Here is a 27,086-nt window from a genome sequence, read left to right as displayed (position 1 = left end):
CAAGCAAGCAAGCAAGCAAGCAGACAGCCAGCACCATCATCACCCCCAATTCGGTCAATCGCTACCGAACAGTCCGATCAGTCAATCAACAACCTCAACGCCGCGAGCACCTCAACAGCTCCTGAGCAAGCAAGTCCCAGCAAGTGTGTGGCCAGGACTACGCAGGTCTGCGCAACCATCTGTGGCTGTTCCACCCAAAAAGGCAGTGCTACGAGCAATAGTTTTTTCCCCCTTCCGCCCCCCCAAGTGATCTCGCGAAAAGTTCGTGCAGATGTGAAGCGTCAAGCGTGACAGCGGAGGTAACGTGTGTAACGCGTGGTGGTGTTTTGTATGTAGAATAACCCAGAAAAATCAAACCACCGCACAAGAGGAAGAGCAAGGTAGGCGGAGTTCAAAGATAACAGCGCTAAGATATAGGCAGTGCAGAGCCTGCGGTCACCGCAGGAAAACTACAGCGGCAAACTAGTGTGAAGTAGCTGAGAGTGAAGTGTTCAAGCGCACACAACAAGTCGAAAGTAAAAAGTAACAAGTAACAACAACAAAAAAGAAACCGCCCCGCCGCGAACCGACGATGGCTAAATTTATCGCAACAATTTGTCTCCTGTGGCTGACGATTCTGACGCTGGTCGGGTTCGCCGCACGACCGGCGATGGCCCGCCGGCACCCGTTGCTGATCGAGGACGAAGGAGCACGCCGCAATCGGCCCGCAGGTAGGTGTCCCTCTCCAAATCGTGACCATTTTATGCTAGAACCATCCGAGGACCACCCCGGGGAACATTCCAGGAATGTCACTTAGGAGTACTAGGTACTCTTGTCCGAGTATCCACAATTGCCCGCCATCAAAGGTTCCAGAATGAGGTGTCCATTAAGTTCCTCCAAGTTCTTTATAACAAAGATGATATCTGCCAGTGTAAGCATAGTTCAGACGAATCCTTCTGATACCAGAAGAATCCCCCCCCAAAACTTTGGTTTACACCAGTATTACACCGTATACGTCAGGGTTCAGAAAGGCTGTAGCATACACCGTGACATTAAAAATTCGGCGCACTATCGGCCTGAGCGATACTTACCGACACCGGCGGACTATTTGGAACGTACGGTAAAGGTTTTACGCGCACGCGGGAATGGCTGTGTTGCGACTTAGACTGCCCTGGGAGGCGAAAGCGGCGCCCAGCGGAGGGAATGAAACCACGATCGTGTCGTGGTCGAAATCACGTCAGATACCGATCACGAGCTATCTATTTTCGCCCTGCGAAGGTACGGTTTGTGTGCCCTTTTTTTCTTCTTCTTCTTCTTCTTTTTTTTGGCGATACAAAAGTCGTATGCGCAACGGGCCACACCCTCCTCGGGTGGTGTGACCAGACTAGAAAGAATAGAAGAAGCCGGGTACCAACAAACGAAACGCAAACATGCAACAACCACCACCCCCCCATCTCTCCCAGCTAGTCGCCAGTTGTGCACGTCGCCTTGCACTGTAGGAGTGTTGTTGGTAGTCGCATATGGCGGACCCCTTAGTGTCCTCTGGCAGATAGACAGCTGAGTCCCACCAAAAAATGGCAGGATACGTGGCGGGCCGATAGGGATCGGAAACGAATTCGTGAGATTACAATGTTCTGGTGGCTTAGGTCGTCAAGCCGAACCAAGATTGCGATGGATTAATCAGTTTTTCAAAGGTGTCATAGCTGGCGATTGGCCCACGAGTCTCTAGGCTGTGGTTTTCTGTATGATAAACACATTTACCATCGGATTCCGAATGTCTTGTCAGAGAAGCATCTCATTGTACTGAATTCTAATTAGCTATGATATTAGGGCATAAGATATAGCACAAGGAGGGAAGTGTTGTTTTGATAATTAAAAATTGTGATTGCTTTCACTCGACGAGTTATTAGTTGGAAACGTGTGTCAGACCATAGCGCAGCCTAGACAAATAGCCGCAAAAATTGGATGGATAAACAAACGGCTCCCAAACGGCGGCTCAGTCCTAATTTGGCAAACACATTTCAGGATGGTTCGGGTTTCCGTTTCTGTTTGTTCGCGGGGAAGCCGCATTACCTTGCCTGCTTTCGGGTCGGAGGATCCTTCGGTAGGGATGATAATCGCCTCCGAAGCGCTCGGAAGATCGGTGTCACCGGCTGTGGATAAGCCGTGTGGAACCGAACCGAACCGTACCGGCTTCCTTTACTTTCACCAACTCCTCCAATCCCGCGTAGACACTGCGACTGCGGCACCTGCGACCGTTGTCGTTCCGTCGTTTACCTTGGCATGCAGGAAGAGCCTTGACGCTCGGACCCTCCCAAACAAACACGCGGGTGCGTACGGATACACCTCATACATCAACAGTGCAGGGTGGGTTCCTTGAGAAAGCAGAGATTCCTTCACGCGGGCGAATGAGCCGATCGTTCTCCGACATGCGAGGAGAGTGCGGTCACGCATAACCACCATCACCTCCCTTTTTTAACACCATGTCCTTCGGGGAAAACGAAAAACCCGAACCGAGGAGCTGTCTACCTGATCGCCGTCCCAGGGCTCGCACAAAATTCATTCTGGTATTTCCTGGGCCCAGCGGTACGCGCGTCCAGGTGCATGGGTTACGGGCTGGATGTGTCCCATTATCCGTCTGTCTTTTCGCACTGAACCGTCATAAATGCGGAGGATTTTTTCCTTTGAGAAAGCATCTGATGGACCGCACCGCACCTAATCCGCACTCTACGTGTGCGCCCACCCTCGGGGCTACCCTGTGCGAGAGGGATGTGTAGGGTCGCGCCCCTTGCAAATGACTTCTCTTGAGTCTTGAGCCTTGCCCTACCTTCGTCACCGGGGGTTTTTGGAACGATTTTCCACCGCTTCGGCACGTCCTCGCTCCGGGTTGTCTCCGAAACCGATAAATCATCATTCTGTGGTGCTTCCGTTCACAACACAAAGTATGGCCAAACACCCTGGGTCTCTTCAGGCCGGCGGAAATGACAGCTCCGGCGGGCGGAAACAAAGCTGTTGGAACTCGCATCCCCGGGGTGTTCCGCCTTTGTTCGAAACCATCCGGTTTCCGGATTTTTGGCGCGATACCGGTACCTGAAGCAAACGTGCTTTGCCGTCCAGAAGACCCAGCCCTGTGTCCAGGTGTGCGCCTTGTAAGGCATTTTTCTAGGAAGTAGCACATTCCAGAGCAGGATCACTGCCGATCCCTTTTTCTGCCTGTGTGTCCTAGACTTTAGGACCTTATGGCTATTTGTTTCCACCAGGTTGGGCCAAATGCCCTCTGGCATTTCAGAGTCGGGAACAGCGCCGTAGGGCAATTGAATGAAAGTGTCCGAATGGCAGTTCCAATGCTCCGGAGGTCGGTAACCGGAAACGTAACGGAACACTCGCGCGTCAACCCGAACGCTGGCTCAATAATTTGCGTATTGCGCATAGTAAGTTGCTCGCAGGGCTCGGCCTATGAGGCGTGAACCTCAATATGCCTCCGTGTTAGTGTGTGTGTGTGTGTGTGTGTGTGTGTGTGTGTTTTTGCATTGGAATGGACGTGCAAGAATCTGGCGAAAAGGAGCGCAGCAACAAAAAACCGATCCGGTGGGAAATGGAAATGCAGAGTGCAGCGCGCCATTGACACCGAACGAGTTTCTGAGGCACGCAAAGGCGTTCGTCCACTTTTTTGTTGTTGTTAATTTTCTAGCCTAGGCTGCAAATTCGCAACACCGAATGCAATTGTATTCCGCGCGGTCTAACGGGACTACGGGACCCGGCTGTTTATTTTGGACGCCACGCTGCGCTACTCTGGAGGCCACCGGTGTCGGTGCTTACCGCTTGGTACATTTTGACAGTTGGTGGCGAGTATTAACCTGGCCCGAAACCGAACTGTGCTAGCTAGCTAGCTGTGGCAAAACACAAAGTGCCGGCGGCTTGGAGCGGCGAAAGACAAGATGGAGTGGACGAGGTGGTGGCCTCCGGTTCAATGACCTCGCGCTTTGACACGCCGATCTTCCGGTGGGTGGTGGACGAAGGAGGGGCGTAATAGGGGGAGGGGGGGACGTCTTCATGAACCGAACTCGAGACCGCAGCGGCTGAAGTGCGACACACGCAGCATTCCGTCTGAGCGTCGTGAGTCGTGGACGCGCTGAGTGGGCGCGTCGGAAGGATTGGGAAGGTTAATCATGTACACATATATCCCAAGCAGCCCGAACGCGAATTGACCAGCAGGCATCCTCAAGTGTGAGGAAGGGGTGGGAGAAGGGGGTTGAATGCCGACTCTCGCCCGCCTGCGAGAAAACTGGGTTGATCGATGAGTTGGACTGCGCTCGTGGGAGGAAGAGTTGCATCTCATGGGGATGAAAAATTGGTTGGCAGGGGCGGGGGGGGGGGGGATGGGTGTTGGCGTCTCGAGAAATCGTAGGAGAAGAAGCCAGTATAGCAAACATCCATGCGAACGAAGCGAACGAGAGCGGGTGCGATAAGTTTGATAGGGATAGGAACAGCGAACCCCAAAACAAAAAGAAAAAAAACATGGCGGCGATGAAATGGCGATGATGATCATCACAACGCAACTATGCCAATTATTCTGAATCGCTTTCGCATCTCTCGCGCAACGGGGACAACGGGGGGCAAAAGGGGGCAGATAGCAAACAACAGAGTGGCCTCTCTAGGCGTCTGGCGCGGGTCCTTTTTCGCGTTCAACAAAAAAACAAACAGGAGGAACACACCGAGCACGAGCACGAGCGAAACACAGCAAACCGAAACACACAAAAGTCCAATTAATCGCCGCCTCACCTTTCCCGGTAGCCGCGTACGTCACTCTGGCACACACTTCTGCGTGCGGTAAAGAGAATGGTGCTGCCCCAACGAATGACAGCAGCAGCAGCAGCAACAGCAGCGTACATACACACAGCACGGGCGATGCCTCAGTCTCGGTGCCTCACCTCAAAAAACACACACCCCGTTGCGTTTCGTTCCCCCCCCCCCCCCCCCCCCCCCCCCCCACCGTTTTGTTGCGCGCGCCCGCGACGTCCACTTTTTCGTGTTGCGCCAAAATGGTCCAACATTCTTCTCGCAGGACTATTTTTAGTGAAGTCACACTAGGTTCGCCGACACTGGCCCCAGTTCGGGGCCCCGTTGAAAGGGCGCTGTCGCCGACGTTCCGTCAAGGAAGCGGTGCTTCAGGTTGACGTGTGTTTGCGGTTGTGTGTATGTGCGTGTGTGTGTTCGGGGGATCTCCAGCGAGGCGAGGTGCAGATTTTAAGGATTAGGTGTACGCTTGGATACACCGTCGCCGCTGTCGGGTGGCGGTGGTAACAACCTTCGACCGGCTCCGTTTCGTCAGCCCGGTATCCGCAGCTGTCGCGGCGACACCGGACCCCTTCCGCGTTGCTAGCCTCTACCCCCGTGGCGCCGCCTATAGCGCCATCTGAACACGGCTGCGGTGATCAGGTCCCGGTACGTTTGATTTATCGTTTGTTGTGCTCGTGAGACTACCGTCCCGTCCCTACGGTGACCCTACACGAGATCCGTGTGCGGCCTTTTTGCATCCTCGGCAACAAAGTATTGACAGGCGGTCGTAAAGTCGCGTTACCTACGAGTCGCGCCATACGCAGCGTCTATCACAGCTCGTCTATATAGACGCCCCCTTTAGACGGTTCTCTCGGCAACGGACACCGAGCCACGAACTCAGATCATCACCCCGATGCTGCGGCATCGGTTGGAACATTGCTGAAATGGAGCGGCAACAGTGGTACCTACACAAACGCACACGAGAACACACACAAATACGTACCGCTCAAGGTGTGAAGAACGCCGGGGGGGGGGGGGGAAGAAGGAACATCGCAATATCGCGTTGCGTTAAATGCGCGACATGAATTGACTTCGCACAATTAAAAGATCAACCGCATACCGCAGTGTTGCTATTTTTGCAAGCTGCACAGGGCCCGCTCACGTCACTCTGCGTTGAACACTCTGCCTGTGTGGTTATGTGTGTGTATGTGTGTACGTGCGAGGGGAAATGGGGCGGGTGGATCCTTGGGAAGCATAGGTGTGACATCGTTCGAGCATCCGCTCCATGGTATCGCCAGCGTTACGGCAGGCTGGCTGCTGCACTCTGAGGTCTTCAAAATGCCAGTTAGAATCCTAACCTCTCGGCCTTCTCGGACGGTGCCCAGACCGCATGCCATCGGATGGTAGGAATCTCGCCGCTCGCTCTTTCGTTTCCCCCCCTGAATTGCGTGCATATTTCGTTAATCGATCTTTCTTGTTCCGAGGCCGCGGAGTTGCATCCATCCGGGAGCCGCACGGGCGAAGGAGGAAGCAACGCCGAAAAACGTCAGGAGAGAAACATGAAACTGTCATTACCGGCAGTGTGTGTTCCTCCTCTGCTGGCGTACGTACGTGTGGCTCTCGTCGTTCTGGGGCCTGCACGCGAAATCGACCACGGGCCAGAATCCGCCGACGGTTATTCAAAGTGCCCTATTTGGTGCCCTGGTACACACCTTACCATCTCGCGGGCCCATCCTCCCCGTCAGAACTTGATGCTGTATGACGCGCGGGTTTTTCTCACGCATATCTTCACGTCGGCCCCAGAGCCCGCTTGGGCAGCGCCGGTTTTTTTTTTTATGCGCTCTTCCTTGTGCATCCTATCCTCTGTACTCTCATGCGCTGTGCCAACATACATATATATGTATGTGCCAAAGTGTGTTGGTGACGGCGCCGCATTTGGGTCTCCACCACGCTCACCGAACCTGGCATGCGGAATGGGAGCGTACGTACGAGCGTACCAGCCCGACGTGCATCGAGTGCAGCATCGTGACGTGCCAACGTGACGTCGAGCCGGTTAGAAAATCGGATACATTCCATTTGGATTTTTATGACTGCTTTTAGCCGGATGATGGGTCAGGTTTTGAAATTGGTATACAAGACGGTCGGCCCCATCAGTTATCAGGTTATGATAGCTGACGCTTAGCGCTAGGCCCTTGTTGATGCTTGTGTCATTGCACCAACGTTTCATCCGGAGCTCAACTCCTCCATGGCCCGAACAACTGTGCATTTGCACAAACCGGGAGGCTACCAATTTCCGGTCTATCGCGCGGTGCTTCCCCAGCTAGATCTCCAGGTTTCAGTACGTTAGGGTTAAAGTTCGCCACTGATGGGCGACTGGTTCCTTTAGAAAACAAGCGATTGGCGTTGGTATATCAAGCAGTCGCGATCATGCCAGAGATTAGCGGATCTCGCTATACTCTCGGTATTGAATTGTTTCTCAGAACTCAGAGCAGTATTGCTACAACCAAGGAAGTGGAATGCTCCACAGAAGATGCGCATAATTTCTTCGCAGTTCACGAATTCCTCAATGTCTGGTAGGACTCACCATTACAGCGCTTCAAACGCAAGCAGACAATGGTTTGACTTACCCAAAAAGGCAGGAAATGCGGCCAAGAGGGTAGGTATGCGTTAACAGCGCTTGTTAGAGGCTGGTGCCGCCATCGTGTCTGCTGGCCTACACTCCTCTACCCCAACCCCACAGGCAGAACGAGCGGGGTTCCGCATTCTTTCGGCTCTGTTCCGGACATTCAGCACTACATGCGATACCACAAACAACCACCATACCTCGGATCGATCGGTGTGTTTTGTATGAGATGTGTGTATATGTGTATGTGTATGTGGGTAGTGTTCCTGGGCTGTCGTATGCGGTGCGCCACGTCACGCCCGGTGCCATTGCCACACGAGGGAAAAGCAAACAATTTACTCCGTACGACCGGCGGCGCGCAGACCCGCTTCGCCCTCGGGACTCCACGACTTCCGCGGCCTAAACATCTTGATCGGTCGTTTGGTTCTTTCCTCCTCGTCTTCGCTCAAGTGTCTTCTCTTTCACTCTCCCTCCTTGTCTCTCTCTCTCTCTCTCTCTCTCTCTCCGGCAATCTCTTTCTCTTCCCAACGCGGAGGCCACAGTACAAGAAAATTCCTTATGGTCCAGGTAGACAGTGCGTCTCCTCGCACGCTGGTGTGATTTGGGAGTGTCTGGTCGCTGTCTAGAGTTCAAAATATCTGAACTCCACCACCGCTCGAGATTTCGGCCTCTTCCCAACTCCCAATGCCACCAAACCTCTGTCGTGTTTTTCCGGCTCCTCACGCTCCTCAAATGTGTTTCCCCGGAAATCGGAATGGATCGTGTAATCAAACTGTTTCTGTATAATCGATGACGCCGACGCCGCCGCCTTTGGCCGATTCCGACATAACCATTCGGTGTCTTCTAGTACCCTTCTTTTCCTTCCTCCCCCCCTCCCCCAAAGCAACAAACTACATGGCCACTCCTGGGTGCTCCATTCATCTCCATGTACTTGTCCCCCCCCCCCCCGCGCTCTCTCCATCCCCTACTGCAATGTAAACAGTGCCGTGCTGGTCCAACGTTTGACGTTTACCGAAGCTGTTTATCGAACTGTCAACGACCTCATCGGCTGCGACCGGACCCGGGGCGTGTCGAAGATTGATGCGCCCTCCCCTCATCCCCCCCCCCATTTTAACGCTTTCCCTACCGCTGGCTCCTAACCAGCCGCATAAGAAAGTGTTCAAGGTAGACCGAGAGAAAGAAACAGAGAGAAGGAAAGAGAAATGGTACGATGGACAACACGCGGTGCGAGGTGAGATCTTGATTTACAACCAGAACCCGTTTGCTTTTTTTTTCTGGAGCATCAAATATCGCTTACGCGGCCGGGCGGGCGGGGGACCGGATCCTTCTCCATCTCCATCACTGTAGGTCGCATCCCGGACCGTTTATTGCCGGTTGTTACTGCCCAAATATTGAGACCCTATCTAGTGCCAGTTTGTTTGCACGATCGTAAATTAACATCCATCGGAGGTCGGTTCGCTCTTTTTTTTTTTTTTTGTTGAACTCTTTGGAGCAAACACGCCGGTGAGAGTTGCTGTGCGTGGTGTTGCCTATCTTGCTGGCGGTGGTTTTTATTAGTTCGAAAGCCGATCGAAACCAAACACCACCGCTTTGGTGTCATTCCGTGTGCATTGCACCTATATGCTACCCCGTGTGTAATGGTTTATTTACTCTATAACAACACCAACTGCTTGAAGTTGCGCCGGCCTAGGCTGCATCTCTGCAAATAGGATTCACACCACACGCAAGGATATCACCCCGGAACTCCTCGAACCGCCGAAGTCTTTTTGACAGGGAAGTTCAGTCTGTCGGTGAGCTGGCTCCGATCAAAACAAGTAGGATGTCGCTGCTGTCATCCGACGTTCAGAGAGTAACGTCGTGTATGAACGCGCGCCATCACAGAACCGGTCCTACTCTATATTATTCCAATTAATTTCGACCGACACCTACCAGGCAGAAGAGGCCGGTACTGTGAAGCTCTCAGCCGTGCGCTAGAGAGCATCCAGTCGCGCCAACATAAGAAAATACGACCGCCAGCTGCTGCTGCTGTGTTTGCCTGCTCCCATTCGGCGCAGACTTTTGCGTAATTTATCTGTTCCGCGCCAGTACTGACCTCATCCATCTACTTCGCCGAAGATCCGTCGGCGAGGGAGGGACCCTGCCTCGGGTCTGCCAGATTCAGATGCCAGAGTCGGCCAGATGGAAAACAATATACTACGATCCTCGAGCACTCCTACTCGCAATGGGACGGGTGTTACTGTTTTCTTTTCTTGTTTCTTTTTTTTTGTTTGCCAGTGAGTTCAGTTTTGTTGCTGTCTTACGGGTTCCATCCGTCCTCTGTTCCTCTTATTGCTCTCGCTGTCTGTCCATCGCCAGGGGGTGAACATTGGTGCCGCGCTAGACCAGCGGAGTGAGTCATCGCATCTCGGGGACGCCCAGCGACTTTTCACGGCGGGTGTTTACTAGCGCAAGTGGTGGTGGTGGTGGTGACACGCACGAACAATATCTGCACCATTTCTGGGGGGAGCTGTGCGTCTACCGCACCAAGAGTGCACCAAACCCCCCGGCACACTCGAGTTTTATTTGCGCTGAATCGGCCAAACACCTCCATGCGTTATTTCACGCGGCTTCTGCTGAGCCGGGGAGAATTTGGGAAGGCGACGATGCGCTCCAACGAGAGGTGGGTGCTTTAGTTTCAGATTCTTCAGCCTGGTTGACTCTTGGACTATGTCGATGAGCGGTCCTACACCTCACTCCAGATTTATAAATTCTTCGCGAGTCGTTACGATTCATGGAAGATTGGAGGACCAATGTCCAGAGATACCAGAGAACCTCCGGAGATTCATGAATCGATTCCGGAGAGTCTCGGAAGAATGATTCACAAGCCACAACTCCAGTTCCAACGTTCATTTTTGGGGACTCCACCCATCGCTAGGGACTAGAACTAAGCGGTGTTTGTTTTCCATTCTGATGAAATAGGTCTACGATGGGCCAACCACCACGAGGTGGGTACGGGTGGGAGGTCTGGCATAACCGCTACAAAAGAGAGCGAAGAAACCGAAATGAAGGTGCCTGATGGATGACGGATCGGTAAAACTGAATACCGCTGCACGCGGGGAGATGACATTTGTTAAATTCAAATTTATGCTAAAACCATCAATCCAAGATTCCCGGCGCCCGGCATCCCCCGCACACACATCCCCCCCTCCCCCCTTTCCACGTCGTCACCGTCAGGGTGGGTGATCTTTTCATTTTGCTTTACCCACCCTTCCCATCACAACCGCTCCATAACAGTCGGTCTGATCAACCGTGAAGCACCTGAAGGGGGATGGTTGAGACGGGGGGTTTTTTTCCCCACTCTCCTCCAAATGTGCCAAACCGTGACGACGGCGACGCCTGCATTGATCCGGTGGATGGGCCACCACCCACCACCCCGACGCATGGTAGTTTTCCTTTCGCATTTTGCGGCCATATTCCTCCGCCAGTTGATCAGGTCTTTATAAATATTTTAATTACCCCTTCTTATTGGCCAGAAAATGGGGACATCACCCCAGTCGGCCGGGCGCTCGTCGTTTATCTCTCACTCTCCACCCCAGCACCCAGCCCCTTCCCTCACTCCCCGTCGTCCGTCGGCGGCGATCGGCGGCTGAATCTTGAGGGTGGGATATTTAGTTTAATTTGATGATGATATCATCGACGATCGTCGTTTTTGTTCACCCCGCGTTGTACCCCTTCTCTTTTCTCTCTCTCTTTCTCTCCCCTCCTCCGTTTCATCGAGAGCTTGTGTGTGTGTGTGTGTTTGTGCGTAAAATTTTTGGTTTCCCTTTTTCACTCGCCCGCTTATTGGAAGCCATTTTTCATGGGTAGGTTGATGTTTTTTAGAGGTTGTGGAGGAGAGGGTGGGGGAGTGGTAAGGGAGGTGGCGTTTAATTTCTTTTCCTTCCTACCTCAGTGCCGAAATGTTTGGTGTCAAATCCGGTGACCGCGGCAGACGGTGGAGAGACAGTCGGGCGGGCGGCGATCGATTGTGTCTATATTATTTATTTCGTCACTCGAAAAAAAAAAAACAAAAACAACCGTCGCATCCATTTGTTCCACTCTTCTGGCACTAACTTGTAATGTAAATAAACAATTAAACATGCGTGCACTCACTCACAAGTGACCGATGATTCGCTCCGATTGCCGAATCGCTCCGATTGATTCCACTGTTTGTTTGACGGGTTTCCCAAAAGCGGGCGCGTTTTCGATAGCGTTTTGTTTACCCTTTTTCGAGTGAAAGTCGGCCAAAACCTTAACGTCCCCTTTCGGTGGCGGTGATCCTTGTATCACCGAGAAATTAGTCCAACCACCACCACCAAACGGTCACCGTGACTGTGGCAATAAATTTCCATTACACACTTTTGATCGGCGGCGAACATAATTTGTGAAGAAACCGGACAGGAACCTTCCCCGGTGGCCGCCCCCTGGGGAGCGGGGTGGGGCGGGGGGGGGGGGGGGGCGGGGAGCACAATATAAGGTTGTTATTTTATTATTATTATCATTACATGTGGGTGTTTGTTGGTGTGGATGTGTGTTTCGCTGTTTTTCTTTTCGCTTCCACTCCATCGTCTTCTTTAATAAAACTTGTGCGAAAAACCAGGCAACCACGCAAAGCGAAGGCGCACGCCAAGAAGAAGTTTCCTCCCGACATACGAGCAGGCCATTAATCCTCCTCGCCTGTGCCATATAGGTCTTCCCGAGATCGAGCCGTTTCACTTTGCCTCGGGTATTAATAGCGTAGGAGGAGCACCAACTTCCAATATAGGCGAGCGCGTGCCTCCCAAACACCTCGTCGGAGGGAAGGAAAGGAGGAGGCGAACGTGCTGGAAGAGGCTTGAACCCAGCCCCCGGGGACCGGGCGTTGCGTGGCGGGCTTCGCCGTGGCCCACTAGGTGGCCGGAGGGAGGAGGGAGAGGGTGACGACTGCGGGCGAGACTTGATGGAGCCATTTTGCCAGCGCACACGGCGCCTCGACAAGGACAAGGGGCCCGGGGGAAGGTTTGGGTGCGCAGCCACGCTGGGGGAGAGCGGGGGGTGCGGTTTGTGCGAGGTTCAGTTTTTATTAGAGTTGAATTGGTTGCTAATGCATATGATTGCCTTTAATTGACGAGACCTACCGCCTACGAAACACTTCTCATCTCTGTTGCGAGCTGAAACGCCGGCGAGTCGGGTGGAGCTCCTACTTCTGCCGGTTGGCAGGGAGGGAGGGAAGAGCGCAAGTGGGAGCGGGATCCACCAGAAAAACGGTTGGATCGGCGTTGGTGGGAAGTCCAGCACGACTTGGAGCTCGACTGGTAGACATGTTTCGGAACATGTTCGCCACCATTGGGATCTTCATTGGGAGACACCTGGAGATGGCGCACAAATGTGGCGGGCACAAACGGTGGTGGGGAAGAAGGGCGGGAGTGGGGTTTACATCTGACTATGGCGCAGTAGAAGATCTCTTCGGTCTGGAGCGATTTTATGGTTGCTGCACACACCGCCGCTCCGCTAGCGCTTGTCTCATCAGGGTTTTTGGGGAGGATACTGAGTGACGGCGAAGTAGCGAGCATCACATAGCGAGAAAGAAATAGGGATACAGGGCAGGGCAGCAACACCACAGGAGAGAAGTATTTTCATAGAAGGAATTCTGATGTTTCTTCCTCATCTTCCTCCTCCTCCTGGGTTTGATACTCACAGGCGCATGCACACACCCTCGCCCCCCCTTCGTGCTATAGTGTCTTCTGTGCCCGAGATATACACCTCAACGGGCGCACACACGCGGTCTCGTTTCTTGTCTTTTTTTCTGCTACGATCATTTTCTATTTTTGCGCATCATTGGCGGATGATTTGTGGTTGTTGTGCTTCATGTCCAACCCCCTCAACTCTCCCCACCATCATATCTCCCTCCTCAACCCAAGTGCGGAGGGTGTTGTCGAAGAGGGAGAGGGAGGCTCGACACCCCAGTACGGGACCCAGCATGCCAACCGGGGGGGGGGGGAGGGCGAAAAATCACATCAACATACGTGGTCCGGCGCGTGCTTGATGTGAGTGGTGAGCCGATATTTATATTGTTTTCACTCTAATTACTATTATTATAACGATGATGGACACGCGGCTCAGGAGTTCAGGACTGCACGGTGCAGTACCGAGCTGGAAACGCTTTGCGACGACATACCACCGACTCCTAGAGTTGTGTCTCATCCAAGAATCATTTGCACTAGTTCTTTGGAAGTTAAGGTGTGGAATTTCTAGACATTTGTGGTTCTCCAACTTCTTCCGTTTATCTTTATGATTCGCCAAACATTCGTAGATCAAGAGTACCTTCAGCGGATCGTCACGAATCTCTCATCCCACTGTTCAGAATTCATTGATACAATGCAAAGAGTCATTCAGATTCATGGATCAAAATCGGAATCTGCCAACTCTATGAGTACGACTTTCAACGGGTCAACTGTTGGTTGCTGGAAAACGAAGAATGCTGGCCTGCTTGTCAACCCCTTGTTCACTCCAGCAATGCTTTTTGCCCTTAGAGCAGCAGACGTGCAAGTTCTCCGAGCGTGGAGCGACTGGAGAAGTAGCACCCGGGTGTGATTCATATGAAATTCAATCTGAACACGGCACATGCAAATTGATCACCGCTCGCATACTGTGCCTGAGGGCTGTGCGGCTGAACGGCGGGATCTCGTGGTGCTCGGGAGTGTTACGGACTACCGGTCGCGCAGAATGGGCTACACTGTCTTGCCCTGCTCTGGCGAGGGAGGTGGGCAGGACCAGCGGTATGACATTGATTTCCGACAACACCCGCCCAGCTACACCAACCCTTGTGGGGCTGGACTTCTGGATCATCGGATTTCCAAGCGTTCAAAGAAACCACTCCGCTGTTAGGCGCAATGGTCTGTCATAGCATAAACGGCTATACCGACTCACGACGCTGTATCGACGACTAACACTACAGTTAGAACCTCCCCATTCCAACGTCGAATGTTTTATGTCGATACTAACCGGCGAATTGTGTCGTCGTAGTACATCATTTCCGGTCCGTTGACGGTGCGCTGAGTACTAATCTGTTGTCGACTCGGAGGGACGCCACACCGGCGGCGTCCGAGACTAGGTTGGGGTTTTTTTTTTTTGTTTCTTCCTGTCTCCGTTCAACTCGCCGCAAGCAAGTGGGAAACCGAAACTTCACAGCCGAACGGTTTCATGCTTCCCTGCCGCTACCGCCCCGGGTTTGACGTACGAGTGACCTTGATTGTTTTGCGATCGCTGGCGGCTGGCGGAGAAATACTTCACCAAACAAACCCCGGACAGCTGACCGGTTGCTGAGTTTCTCGGTCCGGTCGATGCTCGTCGTCGTCGGGTGCGTCTTACATCATCTCACCATGTCCTACGCCGTGGGACGCGTCCACGCCACGAGTAGCTCTATTTGCGACCACTAGCTACGAGGCTGCAGTAAAAACGTGCACCTCACCGCACGAGGACGATTCCCTGAAGCAAACGAAGAAAAACATTCAGCAAATAACAACCAACAGCAAAGCTGCGTGCGTTCAGCTCTCGGTACTGAAGAGTAGCAAACATGTATTTATATATACCAAAAAATCGAATGGTTTTTTGCACGCCTCTTTACGATACGCTTCGGTGTTCTGCTGGTGGTCCATGCGCGTCTCGACGTGACGTTCTCAATAGGAATTACATAACGCTCGCCAACGAATAACGCTCCGGAAATCACAGCCGGTCACCGAGCGGTTCACAGTCATCAAATGGATCGATGAACCGGCAGCCATAGCCAGAAACTAATTGGCATGCGGTATCAAGTTCTCGTGCTCCAACGAGAGGCTAGCTAATGTCATCCGATTTGTGATTCTCCATGTTACCATGTAACGCTTTGGAGTTACGCTAACTCCACGAAGGCGAAAATATTGTATTTTCAATTGAATATTGTTATTTTTTTCACGAGAGAACTCTCGGCAAACAATAGACATACCCTCATGTTGATTTCAACAACGGTGAAAGAGTCTGTCGGAGGCACTGCTGCTGGATGCTGGATGCAATCAAGGTGTTCGTGTGTGAGCAACGGAGCAAGAGCAAAGAGATAGCGGCAAAAAAATAACGAAATAAAATAAATAAAAAAAAAACCAAACCGAGTGCTAAAAGCGAAAGATTTGGCTACGCAAGGGGCAAAAGGAAGCCAACGAGCAGCAATCATAGTAAGCAAGGAGTCAACAAAACACACACACACACACAAATCCACACACAAAATCGATCACGATCGCGCAAATTGGTGGCGCCAGTTCTTAAGAGATCTTTTTATTTCTTTTCGGAGTGTGTATTATCTCTCCTCCACTCACACCCTCTGTTTTCCCCTTTTCCTTCACTATTTCCATCTATCTTGCTCTCTCTCTCTCTTCCTCTCTTTCCTTCTCCTCCTCCGTGCGTGATCTGTTTCAGATTTGAATCTTGAGCTTCTTTTTTGTTAAGTTTATTTTGCAACTTATTTTTTTATTTTTTGGGTTAAACCAAACGGGGGCTTCCACTTCCTAAAGTGTTTGCGTGTTGTTTCTTTTGCGCCCAGGTACCAGGTACACAACACAGACACACACACACAAAATTTATGTAAAGTTATATGTATATATTTGATTCGCAGTTTCGTCCCGGCGGGGAATGTACCGGTTTTCAATGCCTTTTATCGTGACCTTCTTTGTTTCTAATGCCGATGCCTAATCTCTCCCACCAATAACGTCCGTTTCTGCGCCATTTTTTTTTTGTTTTTTCGCAGAGTGCCAGTTTGGAAAGACCATACGCGAGCTGCATACGACCTGGTTCGCCGATTTGGGCCCACCGTTCGGTGTCATGTACTGCATCATGTGCGAGTGTGTGCCGGTAAGTATACGTAATTGGAGTTCGCTCCAAATATCCTGGTTTTTTCCAGAATAGCTCTAGAGTGAGCGCTAACCCTGCTTCACCTTCATTGCAGTTCCAGAAAAAGCGTCGCGTGGTAGGGCGCGTCCAATGTCGCAACATCAAGAACGAGTGCCCGAAGCCGAGCTGCGACGACCCAATCCTGCTGCCGGGAAGATGCTGCAAGATCTGTCCGGGAGACGCTCAGAGTAAGTACCGACCCCAACAGACCACAGGTCTAGCATTTAAGTTTCCTATATTCCTTACCCTTCTCCGGGAGCAACGGAGTGTGAAGGATGCCGTTTGGCAGATTTTCTCGCAAATCGGTATGTCACGATCGGATGCCGCGTGACGCACGGGACATGGCTAAAGGTGCAGATAGATGCCAGCAACTTCCATTCACCAGAAACATTCATTCGTCTTCATTTCAGTTGACCGAAATTTTGCGTTTAGAATGCTTAAGTTAGGTTTCACATGAGAGAAATTGAGCGTTTGACCGTTTGCTGTCAAGTGAAAGGCGCAATCGTTTAAAGCCCCTTTAAGGTACTAAATGTTTGCGAATCGCACGCCCTTGACCCTGGCCCTGGGCAGTGAAAACCCTCCCGCCAATCAAACCCCGGGCTTTGAGGCCCATGGAGGCGCCTGATGCAGGTCCGTTACCCATTCCGCGCAAACAAACGCTAGAGGACGGCGGGCAAGCGTCGAACGCCGGCGTGAAAACGAGACTCCTCGAGCACCTTTTTAACCAATTCCGCACATTCATGAAATCAGCACCGAAAAACGGTGTGACGGACGAAAGGGGACGACGAAACGGCGGAAGGAAAAAAAAACGGTGCAAACCGAAGAAGAAAACGAGGAGGCGAAGAAACAAAAGCCGAAGCGAAAAGAGCAAGAAGAAAAAAGAGACGAAAAGCAACAACAATAACAACAACAACAGCAGTAGAAGCAGCAGGCGGCAATAAGAGTAATAAAAACAATAACAATAACATCAGCAAATCACTACGCAAATGACGTAGTCTCGTGCAAAGTGGCGCCAAGGCGCGCAAAGGCGGCGCCAGCGCGTGTTGTGTGTGGCGTTACAACACTCTTTCGATTGCGCCCGCCAGAGTTTTACGCGCATTTTTTTCGTTCTACCTCTCCCTCACTCTTTCTCTTCCACTCTCTCTCTCTCTCTCTCTGTCTCTTGCTCTTCATCTCTCTCTCTCACTCTGTTGTTCCTCCTCTCCTTGTTGTTTGCAACACGGACGAATCCCTTTCGTATCTCCTGCGTGCGGCGCGAACCGCCGGCAGACGGCCTCAGAGTAGAAGAGCTCTCGTAGCTGCTGTTGTTGTTGTTGCTGCTTGTTGTTTTGTTTTCCTTTTTTACGAGTTCCCTCGCCCCACGCTATCGGAGGCCCGAGGCGGCACCGTAACACCTTTTTCGAGCCTCCACCTGTGCCGCCGCAGCCGCCACCGCTCGCTTGGACCACGTCTCGACACATCCATTCGGGCGCCCTCCACCCGCACACCCGCACACTCGGCAGTCCAGTAGCAACAGGTCAGGTCTGCCGCGCTCTCCTCCAGCAGTAGCCTGGCGCTACGTGCACTGGACCGTGTTGACCGCAATCGTTATCACCTTCTCGGGGCGCCCGGCCCAACGCCTGATATCACTCCGTAAATCGCATCTACTACCGACCGCCATCACAACCTTCCCCGGTCCACGTCCCCACACACACACGAGCTGGTTGAGCGCCCGCGGTAACGCTTCGGAGTTCGGAGATCTTTTTCGTAGCGGCAGCGGCGCCTGTATATAAATATATAGGCACCGTCCGAACAGCCTTGAGGGGTGCTGACTGTACACCACACCGCCGCCTATACTCGGAGGTGTTAGTTACCCGTCGTTGTTATCGTCATTGTTGCTACTGACACAGCGGAGCCCACGGCAGGCACTCCTCCTCCTCCTTATCGCACCGTTACCGCTGTTGTGATCGTCACCCACAGGAGTTCTCTTAACCGTTCCTGAGGACCAAAGGATCGCGCTCAGACTTTGGTACTTAAATCTAGATATCTGAACTGTACTTGTGCCTTATGAATCTTACGGTCAGATACATTGGAATTGACCCCAAAAGCGTTGGAGGTTTGGTTCTCTAGGTCCATTGATGAATATCTAAACTTTTGGACATCCGCCTAAGATTCGCGTATCTCCAGATATGGATAGTCCTGAACGCAAAACAAAAAAAATGTGTGTTTGCCAAGCTGACACCTGACAAGTGCATGTGTGTACTATTCCTACTATCTTTGGCACTTCCGATAGCCCCACCCCCTCCGTCTATCCCACCAGCATACACACATACCGTATACTACCTCCATCGGAATCCGAAAAGGATGCGAAAAAATGGCGAGAGAGGACAACAAACAAACCGGCAACTCACCTTTCCGTACTACGTTCGACGCTGATTACGTAACGGAACGCGAGAGGCGGAACAAACAACCATTTGAGGCGCCTCGTTCGTCCATCCGGGCACACACACGCGCACACACGCACACACCCCACTCGGGGCAAATACGGAAGGTGGCGCCAGCCATTTGGCGACCTCGACCGATTTTTCCTCTTCTTGTGTCGCTTGTTTGCTTCCTTTTTTTCTTCTGATTCTCCGCCCTCCCCCACTCCACCCTTCATTCTCTTTTCTCTTTCTTTCGCTTTCTCTTTCTCCCTCCCTCTCGCTCTCTCTCTCTCTCTCTCTATCCACCATTGTAAGGGGTCGTGTGCATGGTGTTATTGTTTTATTATTATCGATAGTGCCTAAACTCCATTTTTAAAACCCCCTTCTAGGTAGTCTATATCTTACATTCCCTTTCTCACTCTCTTTCACCGCGCTCTTCCTTACGCCGCGCCCCACCGCGTGCCTGGTTTTAATCTCTTTGGGCATTTTCGATGCCATTTTCGATTCGATTCTCCCGGTCGACCTATAAGATGCCAATTTCCTGGTGGTTTTTTTCCCAGCGCATGCAACATCCCTCATCTGGTGCCATCATACATATCATTTACCATAACACTGCCGGCCCATTACCACCCTCATACTCTTCCATTTTAACATCGCCTACAAAATATGCTGATGACGGGTAGAACAAGCCTGCGAAATAAAAATGGCCTACGGCGAGGATCAAGTTCCCCGTCCGACTTGGCGTACGATTTTGGGGTAGGCATTGTTTAGGGTTGTTTCTTCTTCTTCTGCTTTTCCCCCTTTTAAACCACCCCCACCCACAACGCTCTAGAACAACCTACAAAACCCACCCACCCGCCCTGACCAACCCTAAACGCCTTTGATGGTGACGGGTTTTTCCTTCTTCGCGCTGGGTTTTGTCAGTCGGAAACATCGCGCGTTAGGTGCCTGGGCTCCGTTATCACAATCGGGGCGGTTGTGTTAATTCCTATTCCGATCGCGCGACTACTTCACCCTTGCTCCCCCTCCTGGATGCCTGGTTCTTTGAGCCCAACGTTGAGAGTATAGTCCAACCACTTGTCACAGGCTTGGTTCCGGGAAGAAACATGCTAGATATAGAGGAGCTCAAGCTTTAAATACCAATTCTGGCAACCACAGGACTACTGGGAGGTCCTGTAAGCTAGTCATTATACATCTGTGCCGAATTCCTGACATACGTCTCACACCGAATGGGGTTTTACCGAGTCACTGGTAAAAGTTTTCAGAGAATCATGGATATGCATCTCGTCTATAAGCTAGACTTCACGCCGGCCCATGACTTCACCTACTACGACAAACGGGTTATGTTTCTGTCGGGAAACGTTCGTGATTCACTCTTTGATTGATCGCAAGCTATGGATAGTTTTCCACGTACCAGATGACGGTAGCACTCTTGTTGTGTAACTCTTCTTGCCAATTGGGGGCTTTCCCAGTCGATCCCAGTGATCCCCCGGCCGTGGATCCGTTTACTAATCAAACACAGAGCAGACACCACCAGTTGGATGTGTTCCGTGGTTAAACAACAATGCCCGTTTGTGCCGCCATTGCCGATTCCGAAACCACCGCTGACGCCATCCAGGCGCCGTCGTCCATCGGAGGCGTCGAGCTCGAACCAGAAGTGGCCGGGGCCGGCGTGGGCTGCCCATTCATCTGTTCGCTGGTCAGGTCAATGTTTGCGGACAAACAGACACCCATCTCCGGGCGTGTGCAGCGGACGTCAATAGCCGGCTATATATCAAGCGCCGTCGATGTTTGCCGAACTTTGCGACTTCGATCACCTTCGCAGGTGACGTTAGTTGCATGCATGGATGTGTGTGTCAGTGTCCTGCTGTAGGCCGTTAGTTATGGTTCACCGCAATCGAGCTACAATGTAGGGTTAGGTTCTTTCCCACCGATGAGGGCATCATTGTTCCCGAACGCTGTACGCAACGGATGGACAGAGGGGATGTAGGGGATAGCTTAAACCAGTCTGGGGACAGTAACCACAAACACAATGTTCCGCACATCCTCCCTCCCATGGCTACCAGCAGCTGCAGTGGCTTTGGCTTTTGTCAATGGGCCGAGTGTAATTTATCTTGACAATTTGCACTGGAGGGTATCAAAGCGCGCGCGTGAGCTCGCACACACACACACACACACATACACACACAAGCACACGCGCCTACGATTGCCTGAGGCCGCAACCTAACATTAGCCGGCAAATAAAGCCAATAGGCAAATAAACAAACAGGCATACAAACAACCAACGGACAGGTAGACAAACAACAACAACTACGGTCCGGTTGTCCGGAGGGGGGGGAGGGGGTGTGTGTGGTTGCAACGTTGCGGTTTGGGAAAGAGGCCTACCTTCCCCCCGCCGTCTCCCTCCCGAGCCACACGTGAGAGCGACCGTCATGGCGGGAGGCAGTCTTCAGAGATGATGACGCAACGAAGGGTGAAACTTGAACCGGGGCCCGGTTTGACAGAACGGCAGCGGACCCATTCGATATTGATTCTTGAAAACGGTGCGGCGTTGCGGCACCCACTCACGCATGGATCAAGTTCTAGCGCCGCCATACTCCCAAGGTTGCCTGCTGGAACCGAACCGTGCGCCGGGGAGCATAGCATAACCGCAACCGCGAGGGTGTCAGTTGTGCCTCCCGAACTACGAAACCTGACGGCAAAGTTTTTTGATTTTTTGGGTTCCAACCTGCGAAGCACCTCATCGTCCCCGGGGCGCTACGTGGTTGTTTGACGGTGTTTCGCTCCACTACTTGTCAACGCCCTGATAAGCGCGCCCGGACCGACGACAGAGCGCAGAACGGTGTACAACCATGAGCCCGGAACCGCCGGGAGGTAGCGCAAGCGACGCGCACAGCGCGCCAGTGTGTGAGAGTTCCGACGTCCTTACCGGCAGAGAAAGATAAGCAGATAATAAAATATAGCCAAATAAAACAACAACAACAGCAGGCAGACGAGAGCACCAAGCGGAACACGGAAGAAGTAGAAGCTGAAGCGACAGAACCACCCAAATCACGCCAAAAAAAAACGCCAAACAAGTTTCGCGCTAAGCGAGACGCAACAGTGACACCTTTTCTTTGGCAAACCGTCGACGTCGTCGGCTTCTTGCTCTTATTTGTTGCCGTTTCCGAGAGGATGACGGCGAGAGCAGACCACCGCGAATGCACACGGTGTTCGCAGTATTGGTGTATTTAGTTTTCGCCCACCTTGACTTCGGGCGCCTTGGCCATGGGTTACTCCGACGCGGTCTTCAGCGATTCAAGGTTCCCGCAGGTTTCTCGAAGACACGGTTCGTGTGAAAGAACTGTTCATTTTGTTTTGGACTCGGGTGTCGCTTAGTAACCAGCCGTAGCTGCAACTACTTCTGTAGCAGTCTGGGCCCACAGACTGCAGAACAATGAGTGCCAATGTTCAAGCACTGCTCTTCTGATTGTCTAACCCTGGAGTTGGCATCGCAGTTGACCGGTTGACCGACGGAATCCAGTGGTGGAGGGGTTCAATCTCAAGAGGTGTCTCAACTCGAGTCGGTAGCGCGCTCCCGCACCGTAGATCGCTGCACGGCGGTGCTCTCGAACGGATTGCAGGAGTGTCTACACCGATAGGGGAGCCGATAGGGCGATCGATAAGGGATTAAGGGCGCCTCGGTCAGCCAAGTTCAGCTGAACCCAAGCTGGTGCTAGCGCTGGGAGTGCCTTGGGTGTTTTTGGTGTGGTGAGCTGCCTATATTATCCTCCGCTCCTTCCCTTCGCCATCCCTGAACCATTTGTAGATCTTTATCGGCGAACCTTTCGCTTTGACAAAAATCTTATCTAATCACGACTATGCTTTTTTTCTTGTTTCCCCTCTGTTTTCTTTCTTCCCTCCTGCCCGAACCCGATGTTATCCCCAGCAGGTCCTGACGTGGTAAAAGATCTTCCCCAAGCAACGATGCCGGAAGAGGAGGAACGCAGCAAACGTAAGTAGTTTTTGAACGCCAAAATCCCTTGTGGTGTTACTTATCCTATTATCTCTAACGATCTATCTCTCTCTCTCTCTCTACCTATCTCGCTCCTGGCGATGGAACAGATTTTGCAGCCTTGCTGACCGGACGCACCTCAGCGACCCTAAAGCGAGATGACGCGGGTACGATGTACTCTACGCTCAACCCGCAGAACATTGTGGCAACCGGGCGGTTCTCGTTCCACAAGAAGAACCTATACTACAGCTTCTACGTGTCGGAGCGGGCAGCTCGACCCCGTTCGATTCAGTTCGTGCACGCGAACGGCAACATCCTGGAGGAGCATACGCTCGCCATCGCGACGGACGAGGGCCGGTTCAGCGTGTACCAGAACACCACCGGTAAGGTGTGTGGCGTATGGCGCCGAGTGCCGCGCGAGTACCGTCGTCTGCTGCGGGACGAGCTGATGAGTGTGGTGTTGCTGTGGGGCGGAAGGCAGCAGGCCGAGCTTGCACTCGCCGGTCCGATCGCCAAGTATCCGGCGCTGGCACACGAACTCTTCAGCTCACTGCTGGAACCGGGCAGCTCGGAGGCGGGAGCGATGGCCGGCGCTGGTGGTACGGCGATCGTGTCCACCAGCAGCGGTGTTACGTCCTCCATTCATCTGACGGTCGTGCTGAACGGACTGTTCGCACCAGAGGACATCGCCGACGTACCGCTCGCCGTGCGGCTCGAGTCACTCGAGAAGCGCCAGCTGATCCTGGAAGACGTGCAGCGGGTGAAGAAGCCATCGCATGACATCAACATACTGGAAGTTTCGTCGCCGGTCTCGGTGGCCGATCTGCGGTTGCTGACTCGAGGCAAGCTTACGCTCACGGTCGAGTCACGCCGCAACCCAGATCTGCTACGACTGCAAGGTCCCGTGCGCGGACGCGTCGCCTGCGAGGTCTTCCAGACGCTGCTGAGCTCCCACGGTGCCGAGGCACGGTCCGATGGCAGTGGCCTAGCCTGGATGTACCAGGCCCGCGACGGCTCGCTCGTGTATCAGGTGCAGACGCACAATCTGCCCCTCCCTCCGACCGCCATCACGCTGCTCGACGACAGTGCGAAGCGGAAGCCAGAACTCGAGACCCTGACGCGAGTCTTCGCCGGAGAGCAGGCGACCGGCGCCCTGGATCGGATGGGACCTCGCATCCTGGAGCCGCTCTACTCCGGCGATCTGGTGATCCAGGTGGCGAGCGATCAGAATCTCACGCTGCTCCACGGCAAGTTCGTGACGCGTCAGGTAGCGGACGCACGCGACACCGGCGCCCCGGTCCTACTCCGCCGTGGTACGCCCTCCGGCGAGCAGCAGCCACCGGCGATGCTGGCACACGCTGTCGGCATGGCCTGGATGGCGGTCGATAACGAGTGTGCCCTCCACTACGACCTCTCGCTTGCCGGCATCCCAGCCGCCTTCCATCCGCTTCAGCTCATCCTGGAGGAGCTCCCGCTCGAGGCACCGAACGCGCCCAGAAGTCGCCGCCTGCTGGAGGACTTTGGCGGCAACCAGCTGGAAGGGTTCGCGCTCACACTCGCTCCCGCCGAGCTGGCGAAGCTCGAGACGAGCGTGCTCTACCTGGAGGTGCGCTCGAATGCCACCGCCGATCCGATTCTGAGGTCCCGCCTGCGGAACAACCCGCGCGTCCCCAACCACTGCACCGGCTCCGGCCACAACGACAACGAGGTGCAGCAGCAGTACCATCCGTACACGCCCAACGATCACCATCCGGCGGCCATCGCACCGCCCGGCAGCGGCAAGTGCTACCACTCGGGACGGTTCTACGACGATGGCGAGACCTGGCGCAGCACCGTCGAGGCCTGTACCATGTGCTCGTGCGATCACCACCAGTATCGCTGCGAGAAGATCAAGTGCCCACCGCTGAGATGCCGCAAGGAGGACGTCGTCCACAGCAAAGGCGACTGCTGCCCGACCTGCAGAAGTAAGTACTATATCTCAGAACACTCAATACATCCTGGAACTCGCCATTGCAATGAACTCCAGAGTTGGAGTCTACAGAGTTCGGTTCTTCTATATGTTCTCTGACTCTAAAATACTAATGATGAATTTCCTTTGTTCCGCTTTGCTTTCCAGCAGGTCCCAGCAACAACATACCTACGATGGCCCCCTCGACCTCCGGCAGTTCGACGGCGGCCCGCGGTTGCAACTTGGGCGAAGAGTTCCACGAAGCTGGCTCGAGCTGGCACCCATATCTGCACCCGAGCGGCTACGAGGTCTGCACCACCTGTACCTGCGAGCTGTTCACGCTGCAGGTGAAATGCACCCGCGCCCAGTGTCCACCGCTGACCTGCAGCGACAAGGTTGCCTACCGACCGGACCGCAAGGCCTGCTGCAAAGTGTGCCCAATCGTAAGTGTCTCGGAAGGACGCGAGCGCGGCTGGAACCGTCACTGACCAAAATATCTGTCTCTCTCCCTCTATATATCTGTAACCTGTAGGTAAAGGAAGTGACCAAGAAGGCACCTGCGGACGGCCGGATTCAGCACGATGAGACGCGCGGTCCGAACGGGACGCTCGGGTCGCCCCAGGCCATTCTGGACGCCGGCGGTTGCCGGCACGAAATGAACATCTACGAGAACGGCCAGGAGTACCATCCGATTTTGGCGACGCACGGCGAGGAGAAGTGCATCAAGTGCCGCTGCAAGGTAAGTCCTTGACACCGTAATACCTATATGCGAGCAGTCTCTCATCCGGTTACTCCTTCCCCTCCACAGGACGGTCAGCTGAACTGCAACCGGAAGCGATGCAATCGCGCCATGTGCAGCCGACAGAACGGAAGGCGCCAGCAGCAACCCGTTGACGAGTGCTGCCAGTGTCGGCCTGCTCGCCACCACCGGAAGCGACAGCAGCAGCAGCAGCAGCAGCACCAACAACAGCAACAGCAACAGCAGCAGACTAGCATCAAGAGTTGAACTGATTGACGCGCTTCGAGCTCTTGGGGGAAGTCAAAGTCCGACAGTCGGCAGCCAGAGTATTGCAGTGGGCCCCGTTTCTCGTGCCATGAATTCAGTGTGATGGCCCACGACTCTTTTTGCTTTTTTTTTGTTTTTATTCAACACGCCCGATACACGCTCCTCACACGCATGAACGACACCGTACACTTACAATAACAAGCACATTTATCCACGTACCATCCAGGCGTCGACCTGCTTTGCGAGCAATTCCAGGCGGATGCGATTTATATAATTCAAACATAGAAGGGATAAAGGGAGGACAGGTAGAGGGAATAGAGACAGAAAGATAGAGATAGAAAGCGAGGGAAAAGGGAGGAATAGGAAAAGAGAAAATATCCTTAGTAGTACACACAATCTCTTATCGGCCCTCCGTAACTCCCTTCTTGACGCTTCTTCCTCCTTTCCGAATGTAAGTCAGGTGTCAGGTTTGGAGGTTTGAAGGGTAGCACCTTCTCCTCCAAGCGCTTCCCTCCAACAACCCCTCCCCCTCACACCCACCACAGTTCAATCCCTCACTAAACACATCTACTTGTAAACCTTGTTCAACGCGAACGTCAATGTCTCTCCCCTTGCCGAACCTCCGGAGGATCCCGGGGTAGCGGGGTTCTTATTTTCAAGAATCCTTTCTACTCATAGCCGGCCCCCCGGCCCCCTACCTGCCCCCCACCCCCTCCATCCACACGCTTTGCTTTTGTTGTGCCCTTCGTTGTTGATCGCATCATGATTCTGCGCCAAACAAAGGGGGCGTCCGATCCTTACTGTCGACTTCCTGCTCGGATGATAGTCCAACTCACAGGGTCTACCATTCTCGCTCCTCCATTTGTAAGTTACTAGTTACACTGTCTATGTCTGTGTCCGTCACTGATAGTTCTCAGTGCTCTTCCAGTACTACCAAATCGGCGCCATCTTGATTGTTTACCTTTTTTTCCAAAATTCCCTGTGGGGACACTAACCCCTCCCCTCACTGGAGTGTCCTTTTCTATCAGCTCTAAGCAGCCTTAAAAACAAAACATAAACAAAGGGAACGGAAGGGAAAACCTGTACAGTGTCTGTGTCACTGATTTTCGTTGGCAAAGCAGGGATAGATGGGGTAGGTTCGGATGGGTTGGGAGAGGTTTTACTTGGGTGGGCAGAGTGTGTACCAGAGAAGTACTATTTATACATACAACTACCTATAAGCAAACATGATATACACACATTAACGTACAGTTTTTGTTACGACGATGGCGAATGGTGGCGATACATATTTGCATTGACATGCGTGTGTGTATGCACGAGTCCGCGCATCTCCCTCGGAGGGCGACGACCCGGTACGCGACTGCAAGGAGGATCGTATGGATATGATTTTCATACGCCTTAACTATATTATTATCACTAGTTTACACGAAAAATATAAC

At 53.0% G+C, this 27,086-nt stretch overlaps 1 protein-coding gene across 1 annotated transcript; it reads left to right on the top strand.

Moving 5' to 3' along the window:
• The first annotated feature begins 571 nt into the window (after window positions 1-571).
• On the top strand, window positions 572-25,647 carry LOC131290918 (dorsal-ventral patterning protein Sog). Its single transcript, XM_058320106.1, has 8 exons — window positions 572-710; window positions 16,155-16,258; window positions 16,353-16,485; window positions 22,631-22,693; window positions 22,804-24,657; window positions 24,813-25,090; window positions 25,174-25,380; window positions 25,450-25,647. Exons 1-8 carry the CDS (start codon window positions 572-574, stop codon window positions 25,645-25,647), a joined length of 2,976 nt encoding a protein of 991 aa, XP_058176089.1.
• Window positions 25,648-27,086: the final 1,439 nt, after the last annotated feature.

The sequence above is a fragment of the Anopheles ziemanni genome, chromosome X (genome assembly GCF_943734765.1).
Source record: "Anopheles ziemanni chromosome X, idAnoZiCoDA_A2_x.2, whole genome shotgun sequence".
Lineage (NCBI taxonomy): Eukaryota > Metazoa > Arthropoda > Insecta > Diptera > Culicidae > Anopheles > Anopheles ziemanni.
The sequence above is the reverse complement of the archived record's forward strand: the minus strand, read 5'-3'. Positions and strand labels throughout refer to the sequence as shown.